Source organism: Planococcus citri, chromosome 1 (genome assembly GCF_950023065.1).
Source record: "Planococcus citri chromosome 1, ihPlaCitr1.1, whole genome shotgun sequence".
NCBI lineage: Eukaryota > Metazoa > Arthropoda > Insecta > Hemiptera > Pseudococcidae > Planococcus > Planococcus citri.
In genome coordinates this window covers 53,461,596-53,487,936 of record NC_088677.1, presented here as the reverse complement: position 1 = coordinate 53,487,936, position 26,341 = coordinate 53,461,596, and the positions used below count along the sequence as shown (strand labels likewise).

The 26,341-nt window shown below is 32.6% G+C and overlaps 3 protein-coding genes across 3 annotated transcripts; all 3 read left to right on the top strand.

Annotated features, from left to right (window-relative positions):
• The first annotated feature begins 93 nt into the window (after positions 1-93).
• Ephrin (ephrin) lies at positions 94-10,502 on the top strand. Its single transcript, XM_065346179.1, has one exon. The coding sequence runs from the start codon at positions 583-585 to the stop codon at positions 1,564-1,566; it is 984 nt and encodes a 327-aa protein (XP_065202251.1). The 5' UTR covers positions 94-582; the 3' UTR covers positions 1,567-10,502.
• A 1,239-nt stretch (positions 10,503-11,741) lies between these two features.
• LOC135832726 (actin-binding protein IPP) lies at positions 11,742-15,195 on the top strand. Its single transcript, XM_065346164.1, has 9 exons — positions 11,742-12,235; positions 12,322-12,466; positions 12,570-12,708; positions 12,790-12,955; positions 13,024-13,367; positions 13,450-13,713; positions 13,796-13,878; positions 13,954-14,174; positions 14,251-15,195. The coding sequence occupies exons 1-9, from the start codon at positions 11,987-11,989 to the stop codon at positions 14,479-14,481; spliced, it is 1,842 nt and encodes a 613-aa protein (XP_065202236.1). The 5' UTR covers positions 11,742-11,986; the 3' UTR covers positions 14,482-15,195.
• Positions 15,196-15,959: 764 nt separating this feature from the next.
• Positions 15,960-24,732, top strand: Sur (Sulfonylurea receptor). The gene is made up of 23 exons (XM_065349548.1): positions 15,960-16,193; positions 16,308-16,502; positions 16,619-16,768; positions 16,861-17,025; positions 17,146-17,283; positions 17,401-17,563; positions 17,710-17,888; positions 17,956-18,280; positions 18,604-18,709; positions 18,785-19,046; positions 19,144-19,281; positions 19,370-19,534; positions 19,606-19,954; positions 20,048-20,274; positions 20,363-20,587; positions 21,535-21,692; positions 23,003-23,198; positions 23,268-23,505; positions 23,579-23,703; positions 23,799-23,986; positions 24,093-24,193; positions 24,272-24,468; positions 24,552-24,732. Exons 1-23 carry the CDS (start codon positions 15,966-15,968, stop codon positions 24,684-24,686), a joined length of 4,353 nt encoding a protein of 1,450 aa, XP_065205620.1. The 5' UTR covers positions 15,960-15,965; the 3' UTR covers positions 24,687-24,732.
• The last annotated feature ends 1,609 nt before the right edge of the window (positions 24,733-26,341 follow it).

Sequence of the window (26,341 nt, the reverse complement as noted above, 5' to 3'; positions counted from 1 at the left end):
GAACAAAAGTATGTTGGATTCGGAATATAGGTCTTTCTGTGCTGTATGAATATTCCGTGTACTTAGAATTTTTGTTTGTATGTGTGTGTATTTTACAGGCGCTTGCGTGTGTGTGTGTGTTTTATGTTTTACCTTTATTTACTTGAAGGTTTATTGACTGTTCTTTGGTATTTTAATTATTTAGTGTTATTTTTACAGAAGTTTCATATCGTGATTATTCGTGGTGTCGATTTAAATATATGTAATTCGTTCAGTTCGTCGTCGAATTTGTGAAGTGATATGAGTGATGAATGTGAAACACCAAACTATACTTTTATTTTATGAATGTAGAATCAACGTCAGAGTGAATGACTATTGGTGAAAACTGGAAATGCGAATGCATTATTTCAATGTAAAAGATACATTTCGCGTTTAATATGTGCTTAAATTTGGTGCTTTCGTTGTGGATGAAATACATTAATCCATCGCAATGTGTTCGACGACGTCTTATTTGAGTAATAACACGTAAATGTAGCGCCTCAAGTTATACCCATATCGGATTACAAGCGCTAATTTTCAGAAGTGAGTAATAACCGCAGAGCCATGATTTTTGGAAATGAATTCAGCTTTTTGATCATCACTGGGGTTATTCGGATACTATTCAGAAGATTCAGATTTCTCAACAACTTGTCGTGCGCCAAGATAACGTCTTGTATAACACTAGGCCTGCTCATATGTTTCGAGACAGTGCTACTTTGTGCAGTTAGCGATTGTACGAAGTCGTTTTATATTCATTGGAATACATCGAATCCTATATTCAGAGTGGATAACACGGATCATATAATTTCCGTGAACCAGGGCAATACGCAGTTCGACTACGATCAAGTGAACATCATTTGTCCTGTGTACACTCCAGGAACGCACGAAGAAGACGCAGAACGATATATTATCTATAATGTATCGAAAGAAGAATACGAAACTTGTCGTATAACTAACCCCAGCCCTAGAATAATTGCTATCTGTGATAAACCCCATAAATTAATGTATTACACAATCACTTTCCGACCATTCACTCCACAACCTGGTGGTTTGGAATTTCCACCCGGACACGATTATTATTTTATTTCCACGTCTTCGAAAGACGATCTACACAGGCGAATTGGCGGACGATGCGCCACGAACAATATGAAAGTTATATTTAAAGTCTGCTGTCGTCCGGAAGACTCGTATAATAATTCTGTGCGACATATATCAAAAAATACGTCGATATATTCATCGGTTCCGGCCATGCAAACGACAACCACCGTACCAGCGTATATTCGTTCTTTTACGGCCAGACCATCAAAACCATCCAATTTTGTCAACGTTTATCACGGCGTTACTTACGAGCCTTCTGCCGAAACGCCGCCCAATAAACAAACCACCAAAAAATCACAAGAATTTCCACATCATCCTAACGAAGTGGTCAAAAACGAAGAATTAACTCACGGTGGCGCGGCGACGCTGTATCTATTTTCATTTTACTCATTTAAGCATAAGTTACTTGCCATGATTGTCATCAGTCTAGTCTCTTTCGTTATACGGTAATTCTTTTATAGTTATTCTGTTTTATGTATTTATTTTACGAATCGGTTTCCGAAACCTATCATAATGAATTCTTCGATCATTACCAAAAGTAACCCCCTTCCCTCCCTCCCTCCCTCCCTCCCTCGTGAAATTTACTCTTCCCAGTCCCCTTTTTTGTTTGTTTTATCGTACCGTTTTTACCTTGTCAGCAAGACTGATAAAATTCCAGTTCACTGACCCTAATATCCGGTCTTTGGTAATGATTCTAAGGATTTGTTATAGTTGTGCTTGCATTTACGAAAAACAAAATTTCGAAAAATCGTTTTTATTTTTACGTCGAGTGTTTGATAATATCGAATTTTTGCGATTCCAAATGGCATCCCCCCAAGCTTTTTAACGTCGTGGAGTTATTTGTTTAATGTACATATCGCATTTATTAAGATAGATTTTTATACTTTTTTTTTTTCTCGGTCGTTTCTTCTGACACAGTATAACAATTAATTTAATTAATTTCATAAGGTTTTAGAGGACCAAACTGATTCGTGAGAAGTAAATCCGCGAAGCGAAATGCTTCTCTTTTTTTTGCAACTGTTCGACTATCATGGGTGAAGTTAATGCGACGAATTTTAGAATTTTTATTTCGAGTTCTTTCATTTTTTTCTGTTATGTAAATAATTTCTTCTTATCGCTTTCTTTCTGTTTCTTGTTCTTGTTCTTCTTCGTCAACTTTCAAGTACCTATCGAATGTACCTACCTATATTTTTCGCGAACAGTTGTGTTTTATCATTTTTCTATACCAGTAGTGATGTTCAAATTTTTCTAATTCATTTTTTTTGTACTCGATACAAAGAATACCGGACAATAATATTTAAAGAGTATTTGAGCATATACAACATGCAATTCAGCTATGCCTTATCAGTACCTGTAAAATTTAATTCACGAATTGCCTCGCGTATCAGATTTTCGTCGAAGAATTTCAGTAAAGAATTCGGTATACTGATTTCTTTGCAGAAATTCGAAAGTTTTTCTTCTTACAAATCGAAATTCTGAAATTGCCGCGACGATTTGACACGCGATAATTGGCCATGGTATTCGCACAAAAATATACTCATTAAGAATAAACTAATTAGAGAATCGCTGAATTAGTCTGCCCATTAAAGGAAACGGTTATAATTTGATTATTTGCGCGTTTTACACGAGTCAATTGTTTCATTTCCGGAAGTCTTAGCGTAGAGCTATGAACCCGAATCGATTTAATCCAGTGAGATTTCGAATGTTTTAATTTTTGATAGGTACCTTCAGTTTGAATAAATATGACCTGCTATGTTGATTTTAAACTATCCTGAATTCCTGAAGTTCGAATATACTTTTCATTTCGTTAATTACGAGTTTATAAGGAAAGGATAAGTTTAAATATGGTATTGCAGCGTTGCCAAAAAATCATAATTGTTCTGAATTGTTCCCAGACACTCCAATTTTTCGTTTCGAGACGTCGCGCGTCGGTGGTGAAAGTTGATATTTTTGAGCTTTGATAGATTTTCAAGAAAAGTCCAATTACTATAATTTTTGGTTAATTATTCGTATTTCAGCGATGAATCGTAAAAGCTGATTGATATTTCCTCCCTTCCCCTGAGACAGAATGATGTTGAAAAAAATGACCAGTGTTTTGATATCTTATTCTTGAGAATATTCTTCGTTATGCCAAATATTCCATTAGCTTTGTACGTAATTTAGATTCCTTCAGTTCACAAATCTGTGACCTTATGGTTCAAAAATATTTGAAAATACCCCTGGATACCCTAAATAAAACAAACTTCTTTCTCACTGCATCAGTTCCATCTCTCGGTATAGCAAGTTTTGAAGAATTGATGAGAATGAGGCTGAGTTGAACTGATAAAATTCAACTGAACCTTAATCCTTAGATCATCTCTTCCCTTTCTATAGAATTTTGACGCATTTTTTTAGAAATTGCTCGTCACTTGTTTTAGTTCAAAAATTGAGATGTGAGCTAAAGCAAGTTGAGAATTGGGGTCACGTTAATCATTACTCTAAATTGGATTTTGGATGGGGGAAAGTCTCACGATATTCTTTTTTCATCCGCAGAATTTCTAAATCTAAACAGTGGGATTTCTCTCTTGGCTTTTTTCTTCCCCTCTTTATTTCACCTTTAAAATTCTTAAATTTTTAATTTGCATTTTCACGTTGACTGAGAAAAATGGCTGGGAAATTCATTTAGAATCCCCCTTTCTCCTACCCGAACTCCATCCATTTTCGTTCCAAAAAAATATGTAATAAAAACTAAAATTGAGGATCTAGATCAGATTTTATACAAATCATCATTTTTTAAGTGGGATTTTGGATTAAAAATTCTTTTTTGGACTGTCATTTTTAAAAATTTGAACATGATACAAATTTTATTGCAATTTTAATATTTTATTTTCGCGATCTCCCTCTCTCCCTCCGACGCTTCTATCTTTAGACATAATATGTAAAATCTGTGATTCAACTTTGAATTTTGATTGAACGAAAAGAGCAGAAAGTTAGTTTAGTAATCGCTCCTTGCCTTTTTCTTTAGTAAAATTCAATATTGCTCTCTCATCTGTTAACTAGCATGTTTAATAATCGAGAAGTATGCTAGAAATTTCCAACAAAAATCAATTGAAGCGTTGGGTTTCAAAACCAGCTAAATGAAAAAAGTAAAATTTTACAGGAAATGAAAAAAACGTTTAGAATTTTTAGTTTTAGAGCTACAGGGAAGTTTTTTTCGTCATCGGACAAGTTGGTAAGCATGCTTTCAGTTGGCTAAAAACCAAGACTGTAGAATCAGTTTTGATTGGTCAAAAAGCAGATTTAAAAATGCATTTAGTAGGTTTTGGAGCGTAATTACGCACATGGAAAATTTTAAAGTAAAAAAAACGAGTTTTTATTGGGATAGTTTATTTTGAAGGTTCTAGAATTTGCTTTTTTTGAGTTTTTAAAAATTATTTGCGGCATTATCTTTGATTTATTTTAATCGAAATAATATAATTTATTTTTTCTGCGTGTATTTTTCTCTAAAAAATAAAAGTATAATTTTGGTAAAAAGTGCAGATAGTAGGTTTTGATGAAAAAAACAAACATGCATTTAGTAGGTTTTGAAGCAAAAATTTCATTTAGTAGGTTTTGAAGCAAAACACCGTTTTCAATCGCATTTTAGGTGGCATTTAGTAGGTTTTGGAGCAAAACTGACTTCGCCATTCGATTCGGGAGGTCCGAAAATACCCGAATCCATAATAATCTCATTTTCGAAAAATGGTGCATTTAGCAGGTATTGAAACCCAACGCTTCAATTCGCCGAATCATTTTGCCAATTTTTTTTCATTTATAAAAAAAAAAACTTGAAACGTCAATTTTTTGAGAAACAGAGAAATAATGAAAACTTCGGGTGAATTCCTTTGAACTGTTCGTGGCTTTTTTTTTAAAATATTCTAATTTTAAACTTTATGTTGTCGTTCAAATATTTCTGTGAAATTATTAGATTTACAAAACCTGAAAATTCTCAAACGATTGGGATTTTGAAAGAATTTCCAGTTTTATGAAAACAACGATTTTCTTGGTGCCATATTTTTGAAATTTTGGGTTGGAAAATGCTATGGAAATAGAGTACTCCCAATTTAGCATACTTTTGTGAACGGATTTCTGGTAGGGTGACAATAATCCAATTTTTTGAAGCCTTAAAAATCTTTAAAGTTTCCTTTCGATAAGTAACTCGAACTATTGATATCGCCTTAATTCTTCTCTCAAAAATCCAGTATCAATTTTTGCATTTCTTAAAATTTATTCTAAATTATTATTAATTTTCTTAATTGGAACTGTTGCAGTTAACGTGCTTAATCTGAATCAAAGCTAGTTTGTGCAAAAAACAAACAGGGAGGGTAAAGGGTGCCTGAACAACTCACCCTCTTGAAATTAGCTGTGGCATAGCCAAGATTTTCTCGAGAATAAGACAAAAGAATAATTTTGGCAAAAGTTGTAATATTTTTCTTATTATATTTTTAAAATACAAATAACGTACAATTACCTACTTCTCGAGCGAAGATCATGTCTGAAAAGTAAAAATGTATATTTTCCGTACGCTCGATGGTAGTTGGGAGGTGAATGTACTCGCCTCCTTGTCTTTTGTCCTCCTTTGGCTACGCCGAAAAATAGTTTAATCTTTAATTTTTGAAAATGACGAATGTTCAAAAGTGACATGCCTTCTGAAAAATACATAAATGAATAAAAAATTGACTTCTCGAGCGGAAGAAAGTGTGGAAAATTTCGCCTTCACCGAGAAAAAAATACATTTTTATTTGAAAAGTTGAGAACTACCCGCTGTTGATCATTTTCATTTTTTTGTCTCTCAATAATTTTCCTTCAGTTTTTGACTTTTTGATGAAATTTTGCATTATGCACTATGAAGAGTAGGTATCTAAAAAATCCGTGAAACTTGCTAGTATCTACTGAAAAAGTCCTATACTTGGCAAGGCGGTAATTTAAAAATCAGATAAGCCTCCAATTTGGCTCAAGAACACGGCAGTGATTAATTTGAAAAATTATCAGATTGTGGTATTTGAAAAAAAAAATGAATTTGAGTGATCATTCATTTTGGAAATTGAGGATGTTTCTCAATTTTTTTCCAACAGTTTATTTATTATGTAATTACATATTGATTTTCAAAGCCAAATTCACAAGTGCAGACGGAAACAAAAAGCCAAGTTGGTAGAAATTTGATGTAAAATTATATCAGCTGAAAACTTTTTCGATCGTTTATCGTAATTTCTTCATTAGATTCGCAAAGAAAAAATTTAATGCTTTAAAAAGCAAAATTTCATTCCCTTTTTTCAACAACTTGAACTGCTTGCTAGGAGAAATGTTTACATTTAAATTAAATTGGAATAAAAAAGGATAAAATAACACCGGGGTTTTCGATTTTGTTCGAATTTCATTTTGGAATTTTAGGAAATTTGGTTGAAATGTTTTATTTAAAAAAAAAATCGTTTCAAAAGATTCCTGGACTTGTGTGGAAAAAGTATCAGTTTGAATTTTCAATCTTATTTATGATTCGTTTTTTGATTTTGATTTTTTTTTAATTTAGTGATTTCTCAATTGAAATAAGAAACTTAGATTTAAATTTCTCCTTCATATTCCGAAATGGAATTTCAAACTATTTACAAAATCATTGGCGCTTTCTCTCCTTGCACAAAATTTTATTTTATTGGAAGTAGAAATTTGTTTAATTCGGAAACAAATAATGTTTGTTAATTCTCAACAATTTTAAAATCAATTTTTTTTATCAATTATTGGAATTTTAATATGCATAAAATTTGGTTCAAACTGAAAACCCCCGCGTTAGTTTACCAGATTTTATTTCGATTTTGTTGCGATGTAAATATTTTTCTTTTCGTTGAAAAAAAGATTTGAATTTTGTGTTTTGAAGCATTTTACCAGTCTTATAAAAAAGTTGAGAAAAACAATCGAAAAAATTTTCAGCTGATGAAATTTGACAGCAAATTTCTATCAACTTGGCTTTTTGCCATTGGAAATTAACATAATCATTTCATAATCATTTGGAGAAAATTGAGGAAAATTCTCAATTTCCAAAATGAGTGATCACTCGAATTCATTTTTTCCCCAAACATCACAATCTGTCTATTCAGTCCAATTTCTTTCTTGAAAATTCTTGAAATTTATCAGTTGAACTTCTCTCAGATGTTAGAAGGTTAACCCAAATTTCTTGTTCAAACTTCATTAATTTTTGAAAAATCTCATGAGAAATCTGGGTTCAGTAAACGTATCATGATATAAGGAAGACAGTTGTTCGTATTTTTGGGAATTCCTTGATAGATTGATGGGTGGAGGGGGTCAAAAAACACCTACATTGTTCAAGTTCATCTTTTTGAGGAATCAAAGAAAAATCCCCCCCTCGATTAAAAAAAGTACTGAAGGTACCTGCCTATGTATGATCCTATAGAAAATTTTTTAAAATCCTGCATTTCAATTTGGAGATTTTGTTAAAGAATTTTGGGTGCTTTTTTGATTTGTTTCAATTTGTTTGACTACCGCGCTCGCCCTCTCCGGCAGGCGGCAACCAACAAACTCTTGAAACTCTGTTATCAATGAATCGTATTCTGCAAAATTGACCTGTACGTTCTGATTTGGACCAATTTTAATATTGATATTTTTTACTTCCAACTTTTCTTAAAATCCAATACGTTTAATTTGAAAAGCCATAGAAAACCATATCGTTTTTTTCATCTTTTTCGTCCCTTATTCTGAATCAGATCGTACGTAATGTTGACTATTTTAAGACGAGACGACGATTTGATTATAAAATCTTCTCAATTTGTACTCATAATTTCAAAACACGAATGTTTAGTCAACAGTGTCGAATTGAGCTACGAGCTGGCAGATTGAAACAGCTCGCATTTACCACCCCCATATGCACTTTTACCGCAGAAACGAAGAGGTTTTGTGAACAAACCTGAAATTCTTTAATGCTTTCAAAGAAAAAACGCAACGGGAAAATTACCATTTAATATTTTTATTCAAAATTACATACATTTCGCTCATGTCAACCCTTCGACGATGTTATACGGTGGTATTTTCATTAACGTCGCCTCGGTTTTTTTTTCTCGTTCTCTTTTTCTGCGTATTTGTATGTGTGTGTATCTTTGTGTGCAAAACGACGGAGTTATTTCTAGTGCGAATTTTCAAACGCTTTATGCATATTACGACGATGAATAGAGGCATAGGGGTCGGGCATAAAGAGAGAACCAAGTGCAGAAGTAAGCGCATATCAATGTTTTTTTCTGTACTCTCTTCAAGTTGTGCACTGTGCAAATGCAACGATGCACCAGGCTGTAGAAATTGGGAAGCAGATAACGTGTGCTCGTCTACTGTGTGACGGGCGTGAAAAAGTAAAAAGTAAAAAAAAAAAAAATGACGAACGTTTCTCGTAATTTTTACATTCTTTCGGGGCGGAGGTGCGACGCGTATACGCTTTTTCAAGGGTGTATTTTGGATGTACGAGAGTGTGTAAAGGGTTGAAGCGCGTTCGCGAAGAAGGCGCGACGACGCCATGGGTGGTGAACAGTGCGGGGTGCGTATTGAAAGAGCGTGTGCTGTGTACAGAGTGTACAGAGTACAGAGAGTGTGAGAGAAAAAAAAAATAGCGTATGCATCGCGGTGGTTGCGATGACGATGGAAAGATGCAGAATAGAAGACCCGGGGCAGGGCTGAGGCCTGAGGGGTTGATGAGCGCAAATGCGAATTCGTTGATCGTAATTTTTTAAATGATTCACCGGCGTATGTATGTACGTACCTCAACTCGAAACTCGACTTACGAGTGAGGTACGTACCTACACGTAGACGTACGTAGCTTTTGAAGGCTAACAAATGCGGCGATTCTCTAATTATATAAATGCTGCGTATACTTTAGCGAGTTGTATTTTGCTTTTTGGCGCGCGTATAGAGTATTTTATGGTTTATATACGCGTACAATAACGATCCACGCTCATTAAGAAAATAGGTGTGAAAATGAACCGGCGACACTTGACAAAAGAGCTCGAGTCGTTCTTTCAAGTACTACGAGGCTTCTTTACAATTGCGCTGCGTTGGTAATGTTTTTTAAGGTGGTGTAAGCGAAGCGCATACTGCCAGGCGAGCGATGGTAGTTTACAACACATACACATATGTACCGTATATTACACGCATATATTATGAAATTTATACGTCGAACAGTATTTTAACGTTGGTTTATTCGTAGAGACTGCTTTCAGTATTAATAGCGTGGTTCCTTTTAGAATTCTTCTTTTACTTTTTCTTTCTTTTTTCGCATTTTTTTTTCTCCTCTTTTTTTTCTAGCTTTATATTCTTTCTCTTGTATACTGAAATACTCACGATAAGGTTTATGTGATTTTTTTCTGGCCTTGATGGTTTTTACTCGAATATTATTCTATGACAGTATTATTTATTTTTAATTTTACCATGACTTTATTACGGAGCCTGTAGTAGGATAATTTTTTGTGAATTTTTTTCTTCTTGTTCGAGTTCATTACCTAATTGACGAAAATAATAAATCCGAAACGACTGTATAAATGAAATTATACAATCATTATAGAAATTAAGCGAATCTCTTCTATCGTGTTTCCAAATATTGTACCTTATTACAAAAATTTAATACTCACGAAAATTTTTCGATCATCGTAGTAATTTTTTTAGTATTATTTTTCTATTTTTAATTTCGTCATATCAAAACAATAAAGAAAAAAAATGATAAAACACGATATTCATAGATAATATTTACTCTTTTTTTTAATAACTCGATCGACGCATTTTTTTTGTATGTTTTTTTTATACGGTAGAGAAAAAGTAAATGTGTAGTTGTATATTGTTTTTTTATTAGAATGTATTAAATGGCTTTAACATTTCATTTGTACCGTTGATTTGTGTATTTTATGTCCCCCTTTTTATTCTACGATATGTTACAATTATAAACATATTCTAAAAATTAAAAAAAAAAATGATTTTAATTTGTAGATGTATTATATATATCGTACCGTCGTGTAAATATTATTTTAAATTAACTTTTTTTATGGCTATCTATTGATACATATTTTATACGACATCTTTTATCGATTTATTCCTTTAATTAATGTATGTTTTTTGATATGTATTTCGAGATAGTTGTTCGTTCGTAATGTTCTTATAATTACTGCCATATTTAGCGAAATTGTAGACATTTTAACGATTTACAAAACTAAATTGGCTGATAGTGAAGTGCGCTGATTTTGTTGGGAAAAATTTTCAAATATGTTTTGTATTTTGTTTATTATTATTATTTTTTTCTGTACATATTGTAAACAAAATTTCAACAGTGTATAGCTTTCGATTAGTAATACGAATTATATAAAAATAAATTTTCACTTAATAATGTGCGGATTTCGTTCTTTAGTTTTTAGGTTACTGTGATTCTGCGCTGGTTTGACATACTCCTATATTGTGAACGGCGAATGACTGTTCGGGTGTAATCAATAATCATAGATTGGTTGTCACAGCCGCAATATGATCTTATTTCATTTTTCCATTTATCACATTGATGCTTAATTTATAGGAAACAGAAGTAATTTTCGTTGTAAACAAATTTGGACGTATAGACTCATTTATGGCTAATCATTTTGGCAAAATTACGATGCTGTCTGCTGTTCCGTCACTTGTGAATGTATTGTCAGTTTTTCCATATTTTAGATCTCATTATTGGTCTGATTTTCGTCGCCAGAAAGCCAGAATAGATCAATAATGTATATTGCACGGTTTGAAAATTCAGAATAAAAGAGTTCAGCATTCTTTCAGATTTTATAGTTTCAACTTCATAAATAATGCATTATCTGGAATGTGCATTGCTCGACGACCGTGCTTGAATTGAAATTACGAAATACAAATCAGAAAAATTTGCTCAAACATGGATTTTATTTTAGAATAGGTATTCTAAAAGACGAAAATTGACCTAGATTTCAGGTTTCTGAGGTTGAAATTCTTCATTTTTTATAAACACATGTAGCTTCTTCAAGTCTTCACTTTTTTGACCAGCACATAAAAGATGAAATTCAGGATGAGAAATAGTGAATAAAAGTTGGAGCCTTTCAGTTTGCGCTGAGATGAAGGAAAGTCGTTAGACGTTATCCCTTCTCCTTTCAAAATATTGTACATTGTACAAATGACATTAATGAATTCAAAGAAAAACTGTGCTGACCTAAATGTGGCTTTGTTTTCAATTTCGTCTTTCGAACAGAATTTTGTGTTTGAATATTCAAATTTCAAAACCATTTACTACAGTACAGTCTGCAATCCTCATTTCGATCCGAGCATTCCGAGCTATATTATCCTCAAATTCTTCAATCCACCAATCCTTATAATAAGCAATATAATAAATTAATAAAATGAAAAAAAAACTTGAACTTCGAAAAATTTTTAATTTAATTTTCATTTTTCTCTTGGAATTTTCTAAATAGAATTTTTCAATTTTCTAATCAAATCAAATAAAAAATGAAAACTGAAAAATTTTGTAAATTACGGTATTTTCATTTTCATTACCGTAATTTGCCCACCAACATTACGTAATCTATGAAATGACGTCATTTGTTTTTATCATTATAATCAGCTAATTTTTTTCACCCCTTTTTCAAAGTAAACTTTCGCCTATTTTCTTACATAATGAAACGTATTTTTTTAATTAATTAATTGCTTAGTGATCGAATTTAGTACATTTTATAAATTCTCATTTCTTGACTCGATAACGTTTCGATTTTCCAATACTTTTTATACGGTGATAATATGAATTAATTTATCGGAGACTACGTAGACGAATTCATTGACCAAAATTTCAATTCACTGTGTTATTCATTCTCGTTAATTGTTCCCTATGAATTTATTCACCAATTCTGTTAACACATCATTAATGCCAAATGTACACGTAAATAAAGATTTTTACTTTCATTCGTTCTTGAAAAACTGCGTGAACAATAATCCTCCTTCGTTGAACGATTCGCCCGCTGAATTCGACTACAGTTCAAATTTATATCCTATAAGGCTGATTAAAAATTTACAATCTCTGAGAAAAGAGTCAAGATTCTGTGATGTCAAGATATCGGTTCAAAATGAAATATTCAACGTGAGTATCATTTTTCGACGTTTTCGTCTTTACCTATATAAGTAGATATGGTATTATCGGTGACTTATGATTTTAAAATTTTATAGGCCCATCGAGCAGTTTTATCCGCCAGTAGTCCATATTTTTACGCTATGTTCAACAATGGATTGAAGGAGAATGGAAAAGATGTCATTGAGCTGCACTCGTTATCGTCTGAAATTTTCAACGGACTTATCGATTTTATTTATAGTGGTTCGTACAGTTCATATGTAATACTTTTATACGTGTTACTTGTCACCTACTTTTACTGTATTAGATGTGTTATTATTGACATTTGTTTTGTAAACTTTTTCAGGTAGTATAAGAATCACTAGACAAAATGCCCAAGAATTAATCGTCGCTGCCGATATGCTCCAGTTGACGGATCTCGTCACTGGATGCATTGATTTCTTCATCAAAGAGCTCGATATTACAAATGCTGTAGGAATATATAGGTATGTATAATGAACTATATTTGAAACCATTGAAACTTTTCGAGTATTACTTACCCTGCCCATCTGTTATACATATTTCAGATTAGCTGATATGCATAATTTCACCAATTTAGCCAAATCTGCGTTAGAATTTATTCAGAATAATTTTCCTTTAATTTGCCAAGAAGAAGAGTTCTTGGAACTACCAAAGAAGTATATTTTAGAATTACTATCCAGCGAATATTTACGCGTCGATAGTGAACTTCAAGTAAGTGAGCCTTTATTCCAGATGAATCGTGTAAGAATCTTGCGTCTAATTATCCATTATTTTGTCAGGTTTTCCAATCGGCGATTCGTTGGATCCATCATAAAGTCGATGAACGTCGTTCGTTTGTTTTTGAAATCTTGTACAACATACGACTGCCATTATTAGCTGAAACTTACGTCGAACAAGCGATTAATGATTGCGGCGACAGTAGTGTAAAATTAGCCCTTCGTTCTATTTGGAAGGATCTGTTTTTGAAAAAAGGCAATTTATCGCCTTTAATCGTTCAACCAAGAATATGCGCCAAGAAAGATATTTTCGTTATTGGAGGCTCGAAAAGAGAAATGATCAGTACCTGGACTCGTTCTTCTGAATGTACTTTTGAAACTGTTGAGAAATTCGATACCTTTAAGAAGTAATACTACTCGTAGTTTTCTTCAAGTCTATTTTTATTGCTTATTGTACTTGGAGTGATCTAAATTTACGGTCATTTCTAGATGTTGGAGTCGTGTATCTTCTATGGGTATTGGAAGAATATTACCCGGTGTAACTGCTTTGAATGGTAAAATTTTTGTCGTCGGTGGTGAACAAGAATCTCAAATCTTAGCCAATGGAGAATGTTACGATCCTGTTGGTGATACTTGGACAGCTATCGATAGCATGGTGGTTCCCAGATGCGAATTTGGATTGGCAGCTTTGCATGGTTATCTGTATGCGATTGGAGGATGGGTTGGTGACGATATTGGCGGGTCGATTGAAAGGTACTTTTACATACGAGTACATACTATTATAAGCTGCGATACGAATTCGTCGAATATCTTATAATCGTTAATTCTTTTCCAGGTATAATCCTGTGCTAAACGAATGGAAATTATATGGAAATTTACCCGAACCTAGATTTAGTATGGGTGTGGTTTCTTACGAAGGTAGGCTGCAATTTACCTATTGACAAGCTTCTTGGCATCACTCATTGTGAATGATGATGACGTTAATTGTTTCAGGTTTAATATACATTGTTGGAGGTTGCACTCACAGTAATCGCCATCATTCTACTCTCCTGAGCTACAATCCAATTACGGGTGAATGGGATACATTAGCGTCGATGTTGGTGCCACGGAGTCAAATGGGAGTCGCAATTTTAGATAATCATTTGTACGTGGTTGGAGGTACAAATAAACATCACAATGTGCTGCATTCCGTTGAAAAATATTCCTTTTACAAAGTAATCATAAAATTTTTCATCGCCCTGAGCGTGGTTTTCATGAATAAAATAAATATATTTGTAATTTTTATGATAGAACAAATGGTACAAAGTTCCACCGATGTCCGTTGGAAGATCGAGTCCTGCAGTCGCAGCGGTGGGCGGGTTATTATACGTTATCGGCGGAGATCAAACTCACGAAGTGAACTTTTATCGTGCCCAAATTACAATTTCATCGGTCGAGATATTTGATCCGGTGGCAGGAGTATGGAAAGATGGTCCTCAACTTCCAGATAGTCGAAGTGAAGCAGGAGCTGTTGTAGTATAATATTAGATTTCGAATGATTATTTTTTTTTTACATTAACATGGCGCGTAATATTTTCCTACATACTATCAATTTTCGTGTTCATAAACGTTATTAAAAATCTCAAAAAATTGTATCATATTTTTACCTACTGATTTTTGTCGAATTTCGAAGCGTTTTTTTTCCTCAAGTAATTATCGATCGCTTTGCGATTAATTGATTACCATACATACGGTACGGCTTGTTTATTGATATTATATCGCGATTGTATTAGAAAAAAGTAAATATTAAATTAGAACATTGATTCTTTAGGGTTCTATAAATTTGGTAAATTCAAAAAAACCGGAACTATTTAAAATGACGGATATCATGTAATGGATGATGTTCCTATTTCTCCGCTTGTTCATAATTGAACAATTTACTTATGTAAGATAATCTCTGTTAACGCGTTAACTTGTTAGCGCGATCGCTGAACTTATAATATAACGCGCAAATCATTCAAATGTATCACTATTGTAAAATTTTCGTTTTCGCTTTGGTTGTGGCTAGTCATTTGTCGGGTGAGTGTATTATTTCACGGTTGATCTTTTAATTATGTATTTTTATTACGTTAAAAACGTCGAGTTTTTCATCAATACTACAATTGTTAAGATTTTTACTTGTTTTTACTTTCTGTTATTGAATTCATTGTTTAAATTGTAAGTTTCAGTAATTACCTATAAATTTTTATCACCGCATGTTTTATTTTATTTATTGAATCCTAACAATTGATTATTTTCAGTTGAAAATGTTTTGCTCGGATAATTTTACTATAGAGTACAAACCGACTTACATTCGTTTAATCATTAGTCCATGTGGGGTGGAATTATTCAATCTTGTCTGTTTTTCATCATTTGTATATATTCTGATATTGCTATTGATTTACGTTCGATGGTCGCCTAGTAAATATTTGGGGTATGTATTCTTAAATGAAACGTATTATTAAATCAAAATACTTGAGTAGGAATACCTACCAATTGTAAATCAAATTTGTTTCAGAGTGATTTCAAAAAAGCGTCTGTTCTACGGACATGATACTCGTTATTGCTTAGCACTGTTGCTACTTTTAGTACAGTTGATAGAATTAGAAGAATATTCCATCGGGTATTACGATATTTGGTACATCAAACTGGTACCAATCGCCGCTATCGTGTCGAACGTAGTTTGTCAAATTTTCTACAGCAAATTAGAAGAATATAACAATCTGTATTATCTAGCTGTAACAATCATCTATTGGCTTTCTTGCGGATTGTGTAAAGGTCTGATGTTGATTACAGTTTTGAATTTGGGGTTAAATTTCGAACATGTAATTTTCAGTACATCTGTAGCCTCAACGGTTTTATGTTACTCAGCTGCGATTAACGATTTTATTTCCTTGTTACAGGAAGTAAGTTCTCACCCACGTGGAATTTGTATTTTATAATGAAACAATTGACGAATCTTATTGAATTTCCAGATGAGGAGAAAAATGTCTAAAATTGCAGAAGTAAATAATGAAGCAAACGAGAGAACAATTTACGCCTATCAACATCCATTCAGCAGGTTTTATTCAAAAATAACATTCTATTGGTTAACGTCGGTACTGCGTATCGGATATGTTTCAACGTTGGAAACTCCACATTTTGGACAATTACCTGACTCTGAAAAATCCTCAGCTCAATTCGAAAAACTCGACGAAATATTTCATTCGGAGAAAGTAAGTTGAATTTGTTATTTTTAGGTACCTACATAAATTTTAAATTCTGTTTGTGCGAAAAAAAAATACCTACCTACACGAGTTCATATTTTTAATTTTATTCATTACACACAGGCAAAAACAGCGAAAAACGAGTGCAAAGTTAGCTTATGGAGGTGTTTTGCCAAAGGATATTGGAAAACTTTTGTGTTAGGTGGGATATTGAAGCTGATTGGTGATATGGCTGGATTCATTCCACCGTTGGGTATTTCTGTGGTGGTTCGTTACATTGAGATGATCCAAACCGCTGAGACCAAGAGCACAAATGAGGTATATAGGTATTCCATTACCATATTATTTCCCATTTTTATGACTACCTATATGTACACCTGTATGCGAAAGTGCTACAGTATTCCGCATTGTAATGAAATGAATTTTATTTCTAGTTTCGTTACATCAAATGGAATGAATTCATAAATAATGGTTACGTTATGGCTGTGATAGTATTTATAGCTATATTGACTCAGGGAACACTATCTCAAAATAGTACTCATATCATAAACGTTGAAGGAATTCGACTGAAGAACGCTTTGCAAGTCAGTACATATTTTAAAAATCCGATAGGTAGATATGTAATGTACCATTGACCATTGTCAGTGGAACACAAATCATGTCAAATTTGTTTCAGGGATTAATTTATCGAAAATTATTGAAAATTCGTAAAAATGAAATACAGTGTCAAAACAACAATTGTGATAATATTGGGTATATAACGAATCTAACAACTGAGGATTCATACAATATTATGTCCTGTTTTTGGATCGGCCATTATGTGTGGGCTATTCCACTGAAGGTAGGCCTACGCTTTAAGCTTGGGATTTGATTGTTTAGAAATCCGTTCCCAAAACACATTCAATATGTATAAAGCGTACTGTATGACATAAGAATTTGCAATAATTTAAAATAATTTTAGATAGTATTGTTGATTTATTTACTATTTCAAGAAATCGGAATCAGCGCTGTGATTGGTTCAGTCGCTTGTATCATTTTGATGTTATTCTTGCAACTGATAATAGGCAAACGGATGTCAAAGAATTATAAATTGATTTCGGTAATTTTTCAATCTAAACACAATCGTTATGAATTTTAATTACTTATGCATGATGAGGTACGTTTATTGTACGGTGTACAAAATTTCATATCTAATTATTTACCTATGGATTTTTAGGAATGGAGTGATAAGAGATTGAGAAGGATAAACGAAGTTCTTCAAGGTATTCGATTCATCAAGCTATCATGTTGGGAACATATTTTTACAGAGGAGATATCAAATCTGAGGGAAAACGAGTTGAAGTATTTGAATACAGATTCTATTCATTGGGCCAATATTAGTAAGTTCGTAAAATTATATATGTAGGTACACCAATATACCTTGGCACAATAATTGAGTGCATAAACAATAAGCATACAAGAAGTATCCAAGCCTAGATTTTGGTGTTTCTGACCTCCCGCCTACGGGTTCCTACAATGATTTCAGCATTCTTGGCAAATACATCATCCATCATAATAGCTGTGGTTACATTAGTTCTTTATCAAATTTTGGAAAAATCGCCCATAGCTCTGAGTTCGCTGTTCACAAGCTTAGCTCTATTTAATCAATTGACGGTTCCTCTTTTTATATTCCCAGTCATGGTACCAATTATGATTTCGGCCGTGGTAAATGATTTATCGAAGCGATGAATTTAGAGTACAGACAATTTTTAATCCACGAGAATTTTAACAGGTAAGCATCAAAAGAATAGAGAATTTTCTGTCCTTACCTGAAATGAAAATTGACATCGGTCATGATCGAGATGAAAAAAAATCAAAGGAAAAGTACAATCATCAAAATGAAAGTATTGATGAAACATTCAAGAAAGATTCGACTGATGATACTACAAGATTAAGGAAAATCACCGAGAACAGTGAAAACGAGGATGAAAACAGAATCAAACGTGAAGACAATTTTACCAATGAAAAATTAGTTTTAAAAATATACAATGGTATTTGGTTTTGGGGAGATACGACTAAATGCTCACTGGAAATAAATGATTTATCAATTTATGCAGGTAATTTTCCAAACGAATTGATTTTTAAATAGATTTAGTGTAGCTATGATTCATCCATGTAATTCGAAAAGAGGATTTTTTCTCATTTTTTTCAAAGGCGTAAAGATAGGCAATTCATCTTTCATTTTCGGTCGTATATAGAATAACTGTGACTATGAAGTCGCATGAAGGAGAAAAAAATATTTTTGCGCAGATCTCATTTCTTGTTTGTTTGTTTATTTTTTTTTTTTTATACCAATCCTTGTACTCTTCTGAACCTATACCCATGTTTCTCTTGATAGGTGATCAAAACGATAGGTAATTTCAATTGCATTTGTTTTCAGGCTCTCTGAACATTATCATCGGTAAAAAAGGTAGCGGAAAAACTTCATTCTTATGCGCTTTACTCGATGAAATGGTTCAACAATCAGGAAAAATCAAATGGAAGAAGTAATTGATTTAAAAATAATCCACTTGTTTTCAGTTTTAAGAAATTGTAGCCTAATTTACCTCACGTCTAAATAGAAACTTGAAGTTTGGATACGTGCCGCAATCTCCATGGCTTCTAAACGACACCGTGAAAGAAAACATAACCTTCGGATTCCCATATCAAGAAAAGCATTTCGCTAGAATAATACAAATGTGCGCCTTGAATGCCGATATAAATTTATTACCGAGTAATCAACACACGATTATAGGAGGTCGCGGAGTCGCATTATCTGGAGGACAGAAGCAAAGACTTATGATTGCCAGGATGCTGTATTCCAAACCGGATATAATATTATTGGTAATGAATTTATAAAAACTATTCGTCATTCAGAGAGCCGAGAGGAAAATATTACTACGAAAATTCACATAGGCTGCGTTTTACTGTTATTTACTAGGATGATCCATTTTCATCTTTAGATACGAAAGTCAGTAACCATATTTTTGAAAACTGCGTCAAAAAATATCTCATCAAGCAAAATAAAACAGTCATAATGACAACGACTCATAAAAAATTTCTGCCTTTTGCTGATCAGGTGAATTTGTATAATGTGTGGTACATATTATAGCTCGCTCATCTGACAAAATACTCGTACTTACCTACCTATTCGTATTATGTGACAGATTATTGTAATGGAAAACTGTAAATTGAAAATAGCCGGTACGCTAACAAAAATTGTAAAAGTTGCCTCGGAAGAAATCCAAGGTTTAGATGAGCAAAACACCAAGAAATTATTAGCTCCTTGTCTAAGCATAGCTGAAGAAGAAAAACAACACCGCAGCTCTAAAGTTTGCTATTGAAATTCATAAAAGCGAATTGTAGTTAGCATTCATTTGTCTAATGTGTATTTTTCTCACAGGGGTCATTATTTGTTCCTTTGAAAAGAAGACGTAGTACATTATCAGGTTCTCGATATTTTACCCATGATTTACCACTCCCAGTTGACGATTGTGAAGTGTCCAACACCACTTTATTACAGAAGAGAAAGCGATCTAGAGCGGCTACCGTCACTGAGTATCCGAATTCTCCAACGTTACACAGGACAGTATTTAGAGTATCTTCTCTGCAAACCAATCATACGCAACAGTGTTCGAAAAAGAATAAAAAAAGAAACGATATCGACGATATGATTAATTCAACCAGGCATCAGTCCACTCAGTCCACGGTATCCGATTTCAGTGCTGATTTTGAAGATTACAGTGACCAATGTAAATTCAGAATTCGCATCTCATTCGTGTCTGAACCAAAATACGTACTATACCTACCACCTACCTGCTTCAAATGATCTGTGTTTTTTACAGTTTTGGAATCAGCTAATGAATTACATTCTGCATGGGACATGATAAACAGAGAAAGAAAGACGAACAATAATATAAAAAATTATAAAATTTACATACAGTCTTGTGGAATATTTACCGTGGTATTTTATTTCATATTGACATTCGGATGGCAAATTATGCGAATTTTGGCAGATTTTTGGCTCAGTTACGTTGTTTCAACGTTGAATCGAATGGATTACAAAGAACAAGTAGGTAACTTTAAAATCAATATTACGAGTAATTTATAAAGCTATAGTTACGTATGATTGAGGTATATTGAAATTAAATTTACTACAGGAAATACAGTGCTATTTGTACTTGTACGTGATGTTTTCAACTATAGCTCTGACATTATCACTTTTTTCAACGGCTGTTGGTCAGTATGCTGGTTCTATATCGAGAAAATTCCTCCATCAAAAGATGCTGACTAATATACTGAAATGTTCCGTTCAATTCTTCGATAACACATCGTTTGGACAAATAATTGATAGATTTTCCACTGATGTAGAAATTATTGATAAAGTAAGTACCTAGTACCTACCTAAGTAGGTAGTTCAGGCAAAAATCATAAATGTGTGTTTTGTTTTTTTTTTGTTGTTGTTAATTATTTTTATAAAATACTGGCACCTAATCTGAAATGCAATTAACTAAGTAAGTACCTACATATAATTAAACCGCCAAAAATATACGCAAAAATATAAGTTAAATTATAGTCTTTTTGGGAAACGCAGAAATAAACTTCAAATAGGTAGGTGTGATTAAATTCAGATTTATCTCGACCTGTAAAAAAACCGACAGAATATAAATTCAGTGAATAAAACAAGAAATTTTGTTTTCAGAATTTTTAAACTTTCAAAAGAGTAGTCTAGAATCCGGTCTTAAAAACCTCGTGATCAAAATGTTACCCTATTCTTAAGCCAAAATTCAATTTATTTTCACGTCACGCTTGAATTTAAAAATCATCAAAAATGTTCAAAAATTTCAGAAAAGTGGACGACATACAGGGTGCCCAGAAATATCGAGTACCCCTTACAAAATTTTCTACTAAAATACTTTGGTTGGTCACAGTGAATGATAATAATGATAGCACATGATTGGTTTTTGGACTGGAGAGATAACATTCCACCAATCATATGTATCTATTTCACGTTGCCAACCTATATTTTTAATGAAAAACTTTCTTAGGGGTACTCGATATTTCTGGTCACCCTGTACTTGTAATTTCATTTTTAAAATCTGAAAAGTGGACGACATACTTGTAATTTTATTTTTAAAATCTGCTTTGACTGATCTGTATTTATCTATAGGTACGTTTAGCTTTTGAAAAAAGGTTTCTTTATCGCGTTTATTTATCAAAAGACATGGGCAATTAAGTACCTATTAGTTGATTCTGCATTATTTCATTACGTTATATTGGAAATCTAAAATAACAAAGGTGTACCTACGTGAACATAATTTTTTTTTTGCAGAAAATTTCAACATCTACACAGCGATTAATTCAATTCCAATTGTTGTGCCTGTCAGCAATACTGGTGAACTGCTTTATCACTCCGTGGTTCATTATTTTAGTCATCCCTATAACTCTAATTTATTATATGGTTCAGAGATTCTATCGTTGTTCGTACAGGTATGGTACTTATTGTTTTCTGTTTTGACTGTATCTTACGTGGTTAGTTGTTCATTTTAAAATAGGTACCTTTATTTGACGCATTTAAGATATTGGATAACAATAACAAGAGCGATCGTGGGAATAATTGAATGAATAAGTATTGAATTTTAATTACCTATTCGCAGTGATAGGTACTTTGTATATTAATTTGGATAAGAGGCGAAGAAAGTACCTACTAAAGTACAGTATGATCTGCGTTTTCTTGAAAAAATTGCAGATAAATAGACATCAATTAAATTAATGTTTTTTGTAACCTTCGATATCAAAATGATACAAAAAATAACAATTTTCCTATAAATCGATGACTGCTCTCACATGTGAACGTTTATAAGAAGTAATGAGGTGTTTTAAAGGCTAATTAGGTACAGGTAATTCTGATACGTATAGATCTACGTAGGTATTTGCGTTAGAATTAAATAAAATTCCATGAAAATTAAGACTTGCGTCAACATTTTATAGAATCCTTTTGCAATTCGCTCGATTTCTCTTGAAATATTCGTTATCTTTTCAAGGTACTTAGATACATTCGACAGTGATACTTTGAATGAATTTGGATAAGAAGTGAAGAAAGCACCGTATGATCTACCGTAGTCTTGAAAAAATTGCGGACGAATCAAAATTATACAAAAATGAAATTTTCTTTTAAATTGATGACTGATCTCACTCGTATAAGAACTAAGAAGTAATAAGGTGTTTTTATAAGGCTAATTAGGTAAGTAGATAATTCTGATATGTTAGATCTATTTTGCGTTACAGGGAAATAAAATTCCATAAAAATTAATGCTCGCGTCAAGATTTTATAAAATTCTTTGGCAATTCGCTAAGATTTCTCTTAAAATACCTTCCCGTTATCGTTTCAAGCGTAGGTATACACTTCTACCTATTAGAGCGTACAGCGCTGCGCCTGTATCACGGTGTTATTAAAATTGCATACCGTCGATTCAAAAGGAAAACAATCAATTAATAACGAAGCGTGAAGCGTTGAATGAACGAAGGGCGTTTTGTAAAACCATGAATGTCATGTATCAACTATCTCGATGAAATTCGATAAACAAAGAAAAATAAACAAGGATACCTATTAAATTGAACCGATTAAAAGAGATTAACTAGAGTAGGTAATCCTTATTTATACTTACCATTATCGTATCTGAATAAATAAATAGGTAGGTATACCTACCTATTCTGAAAGTTGGATGGTAACGTTTATTGAATGGATTTACTCTATTATAATTTATACTCACCCCCTCTTTAAAAATTTAATATTGCAGAGAACTTCAACATTTGGAGAATTTCCTTCGTACTCCGGTAATTAATCATTTTTCTGAAACATTCAACGGATTAGAAGTAATTAGAGCTTTACACCAACAAGGCACCTTCTTGAAGAGCCTATTCCTGATGAATGATAAACACACGAATGCGTTCCTAATACTCAACTCATCTAATCGATGGCTTGGAATTATTTTGGTATCTACACCTATTGATTGCGCATTGAAAAAAGCTCATTGTCAGAATTAATATTTACTCTTTTTGCAGGATTACTTGGGCGGTGTGATTGTATTCGCAGCAATGTTAGTATCGCTGATTAGTGTTACGATCAAACCAACTTTGAAAACTTCAACATTTTTTGGCTTAGCTATTAATTATACCTTACTGATACCGATTTATTTAACGTGGGTGGTGAAATTCTTGGTGGATTTGGAAATTTATATGGGAGCTGTTGAACGTATTCATCAATATGCAAAAATGCCAGTGGAAAATTACCTAGAGGATGGTAAGTAATTATTTGAGACGAATTTTAGAAATTCTAGGCTGGTAAGGTATACTATTACATCTTGATTTTACAGCTTCAAGACCATCCAATTGGCCTCAAAAAGGCATAATTCAATTTAAAAATGTAACATTAAGATACAAAAGCGAAGGAAAAAGTGTGATACAAAATTTAAATTTAGTCATTCACTCGGGTCAAAAAGTAATAATAAAACATATCTTCTATCTACAATATACTTCGATAGTCGATAGGTATTTAAAAAAGTCAATTTATTGGTTTTATTCGAATACTGATAGGTAGGTATTTGCGGGCGAACTGGCAGTGGAAAATCATCTCTAATGATGTCTTTGCTAAAAATGGTACCAGTCATTGAAGGAGACATCATTCTAGATGGAGTGAACATTTCTACAATACCATTGCATCATTTAAGATCAAAAGTTTCCATCGTTCCTCAAGATATTATTTTATTCAATGGAACTATACGGTGAGAAAGTAGTCGAACTTATACTAACGTAAATTGATTATCACGTGCCTACCTATTTTGTTTTTGGAGTGAATTCATTTTCATATTATTTTTTGAACAACTTTAGACAAAATTTGGACCTTAAATGTGAATTTTCCGACGCCGAGTTATGGAGGTGTCTAAAACTTGTCAAGATAAGTGATACCATAGCAAGTATAGGTGGATTAGGTAGGTACCTGTTGATTCAGTTTTTTTGTTTACAATAATTTACATAATTATTTTTACGTAGATATTATTTAATTTCAGATGCTCACGTACACGATGGTGGATCTAATTTAAGTGCAGGAGAAAAACAGTTGATTTGTTTAGCCAGAGCTCTTTTACGAGAATCGTGTTGCTTAATTTTGGACGAAGCAACGAACGCGTTACAACCAGAGATAGAAACCGAATTTCTGAACATGATTTTGAATCTGTTTGAAAATCGTTCCGTTGTCGTTATAACGGTAAGCCTTGAATCGATTTTTTAAAGTAGGTACTAATAAAAATTCATCACAGCATCAAAATAATAATTTTATTAATTATTCAGCATAGAATATCCAGTTTACTTTACTTCGACAGAGTTTTGGTATTGGATAATGGAAACTTGGTCGAAGATGGTTCTCCTAAAGAGTTGATGAATAATGTTGAAAGTCGTTTTTCTAGGATGGTAAAAATGTTATAGATTCTTAAAATGGGCTCGTCAAGTTTAAATATAAGTTTCAAAGTTACTTTTAAGAATTTCTTTCACTGATCATTTCTTCCCATCAAACCATATTCTTATTGAGGTAAAAGAAAAGGCCAAAAAATGAGGGAATATGTTTCAGTATTTTTTGCTTATATTCCTATCATAGGATGTGAATATCATAAGGATTGAAAATTAAATCATTTTGAACATGTAAGTATCGTAAGTAAGTACTCAAGATGTATTTTATGTAAACTTAGATTCGTTATGTGATATGGATTGCATTAGTTTCTGTGTGTAAACGTCCAAACTGAAACATATCCTATTTAAATATCCCAGTTTCCTCCCCCCTCCTACCTTTTTAACTTATTGTTCCTTCGAATTTCAAAGCTAATACCCACGTAACATTTGCACTTCTGGAATTTTTGCTGATTTTTTTTTCTTCGTATTTGCTCCGTCATTTACGAACCAATTTTAGCAGAAAAGATGCAGTAATATTTCATTTAAAACGAATTTTTATTCACGATACATAAATTATAAGAATAAGTATTACTTTTGTTAATGATGAATTTTCCATGAAAAGTTATGGAAAAATGCGAGATTACTTATAATTAAAGCAAGAATCGCCATCGGTATCCCCGCTGAGATCACTCAGATAGAGAAGCAGAAAAAACGTCTCATAGGAATTCTAAAAACGTGAAGAAATTACGAAACTTTCATTTTACGTTTTTTTTTCATAAAAAGGCAGATTGTAGCCTTATTCCAGACTTACTTTTTATGAAATATTCAAGACGTTTGTCAGTTACGTTGAAAAATGTTATTTTTTATTCGCATTTTTTGTTTTTATGAAAAGTTTGCACTCGATTAAAAAGAAATGTTGAAATATTTTTGCGCCAAGTTCAATGTTGTGGTCATGAAGAAAATTTTTAAAATCGTCAACGCGAACATTTAGTTAATCTGATTCTAATTATTAGGGCAGAAGAACATATTCTTTAGCATATTTTTTTCTGTGCTATTAGGCAGGGAATATCAAACACATCTTTGCGAATCAAGAGAATTCAAGTCGACTGAGCCAATGTTATTTTGCATATTTTAGCATATTTCGACTAAAAATGCATGTTTTAGCATATTTTCACCTGTTTTAGCGCATATTTCAGCATATTTAGTCAATTTTCACAGTTTTCCCCTATTTTTAGGGAATATTTTTAAAAATCTTCAAAATTTGCTTTTTTTGTAATTTTTTGAAAACAAAATTTTTCGAACACAAATTTTTATTTTTTTCTCATTAAACTTTGAATTTTATATCCTTTCCTTGCAAATACCTCCTGGAATTTTCACTTTATTAAACTATCAAGGTTACCATTGAATTCGCTTTGTTTTTCCCTGTAAAACGATACCCATATTGTGTAGGAAATGGTGGGAATATTTTGGCATATTTCAACTTTTTAGGAATTTTTTTTGCATATTTTCATCAAAATGAGCGCATAAAATATGCGCATATTTTGGGTTTTTTAGAGCATATATTCTTCTGCCCTACTAATTATATACTTATGTGATAGAACATGTGTAATTGTGTATTACTCAAAGATACAAAAAATGTGTCATAATGTAATTGAAAGGGTTACTTAGGTAGGTACTTTACTATGAAGCAAATT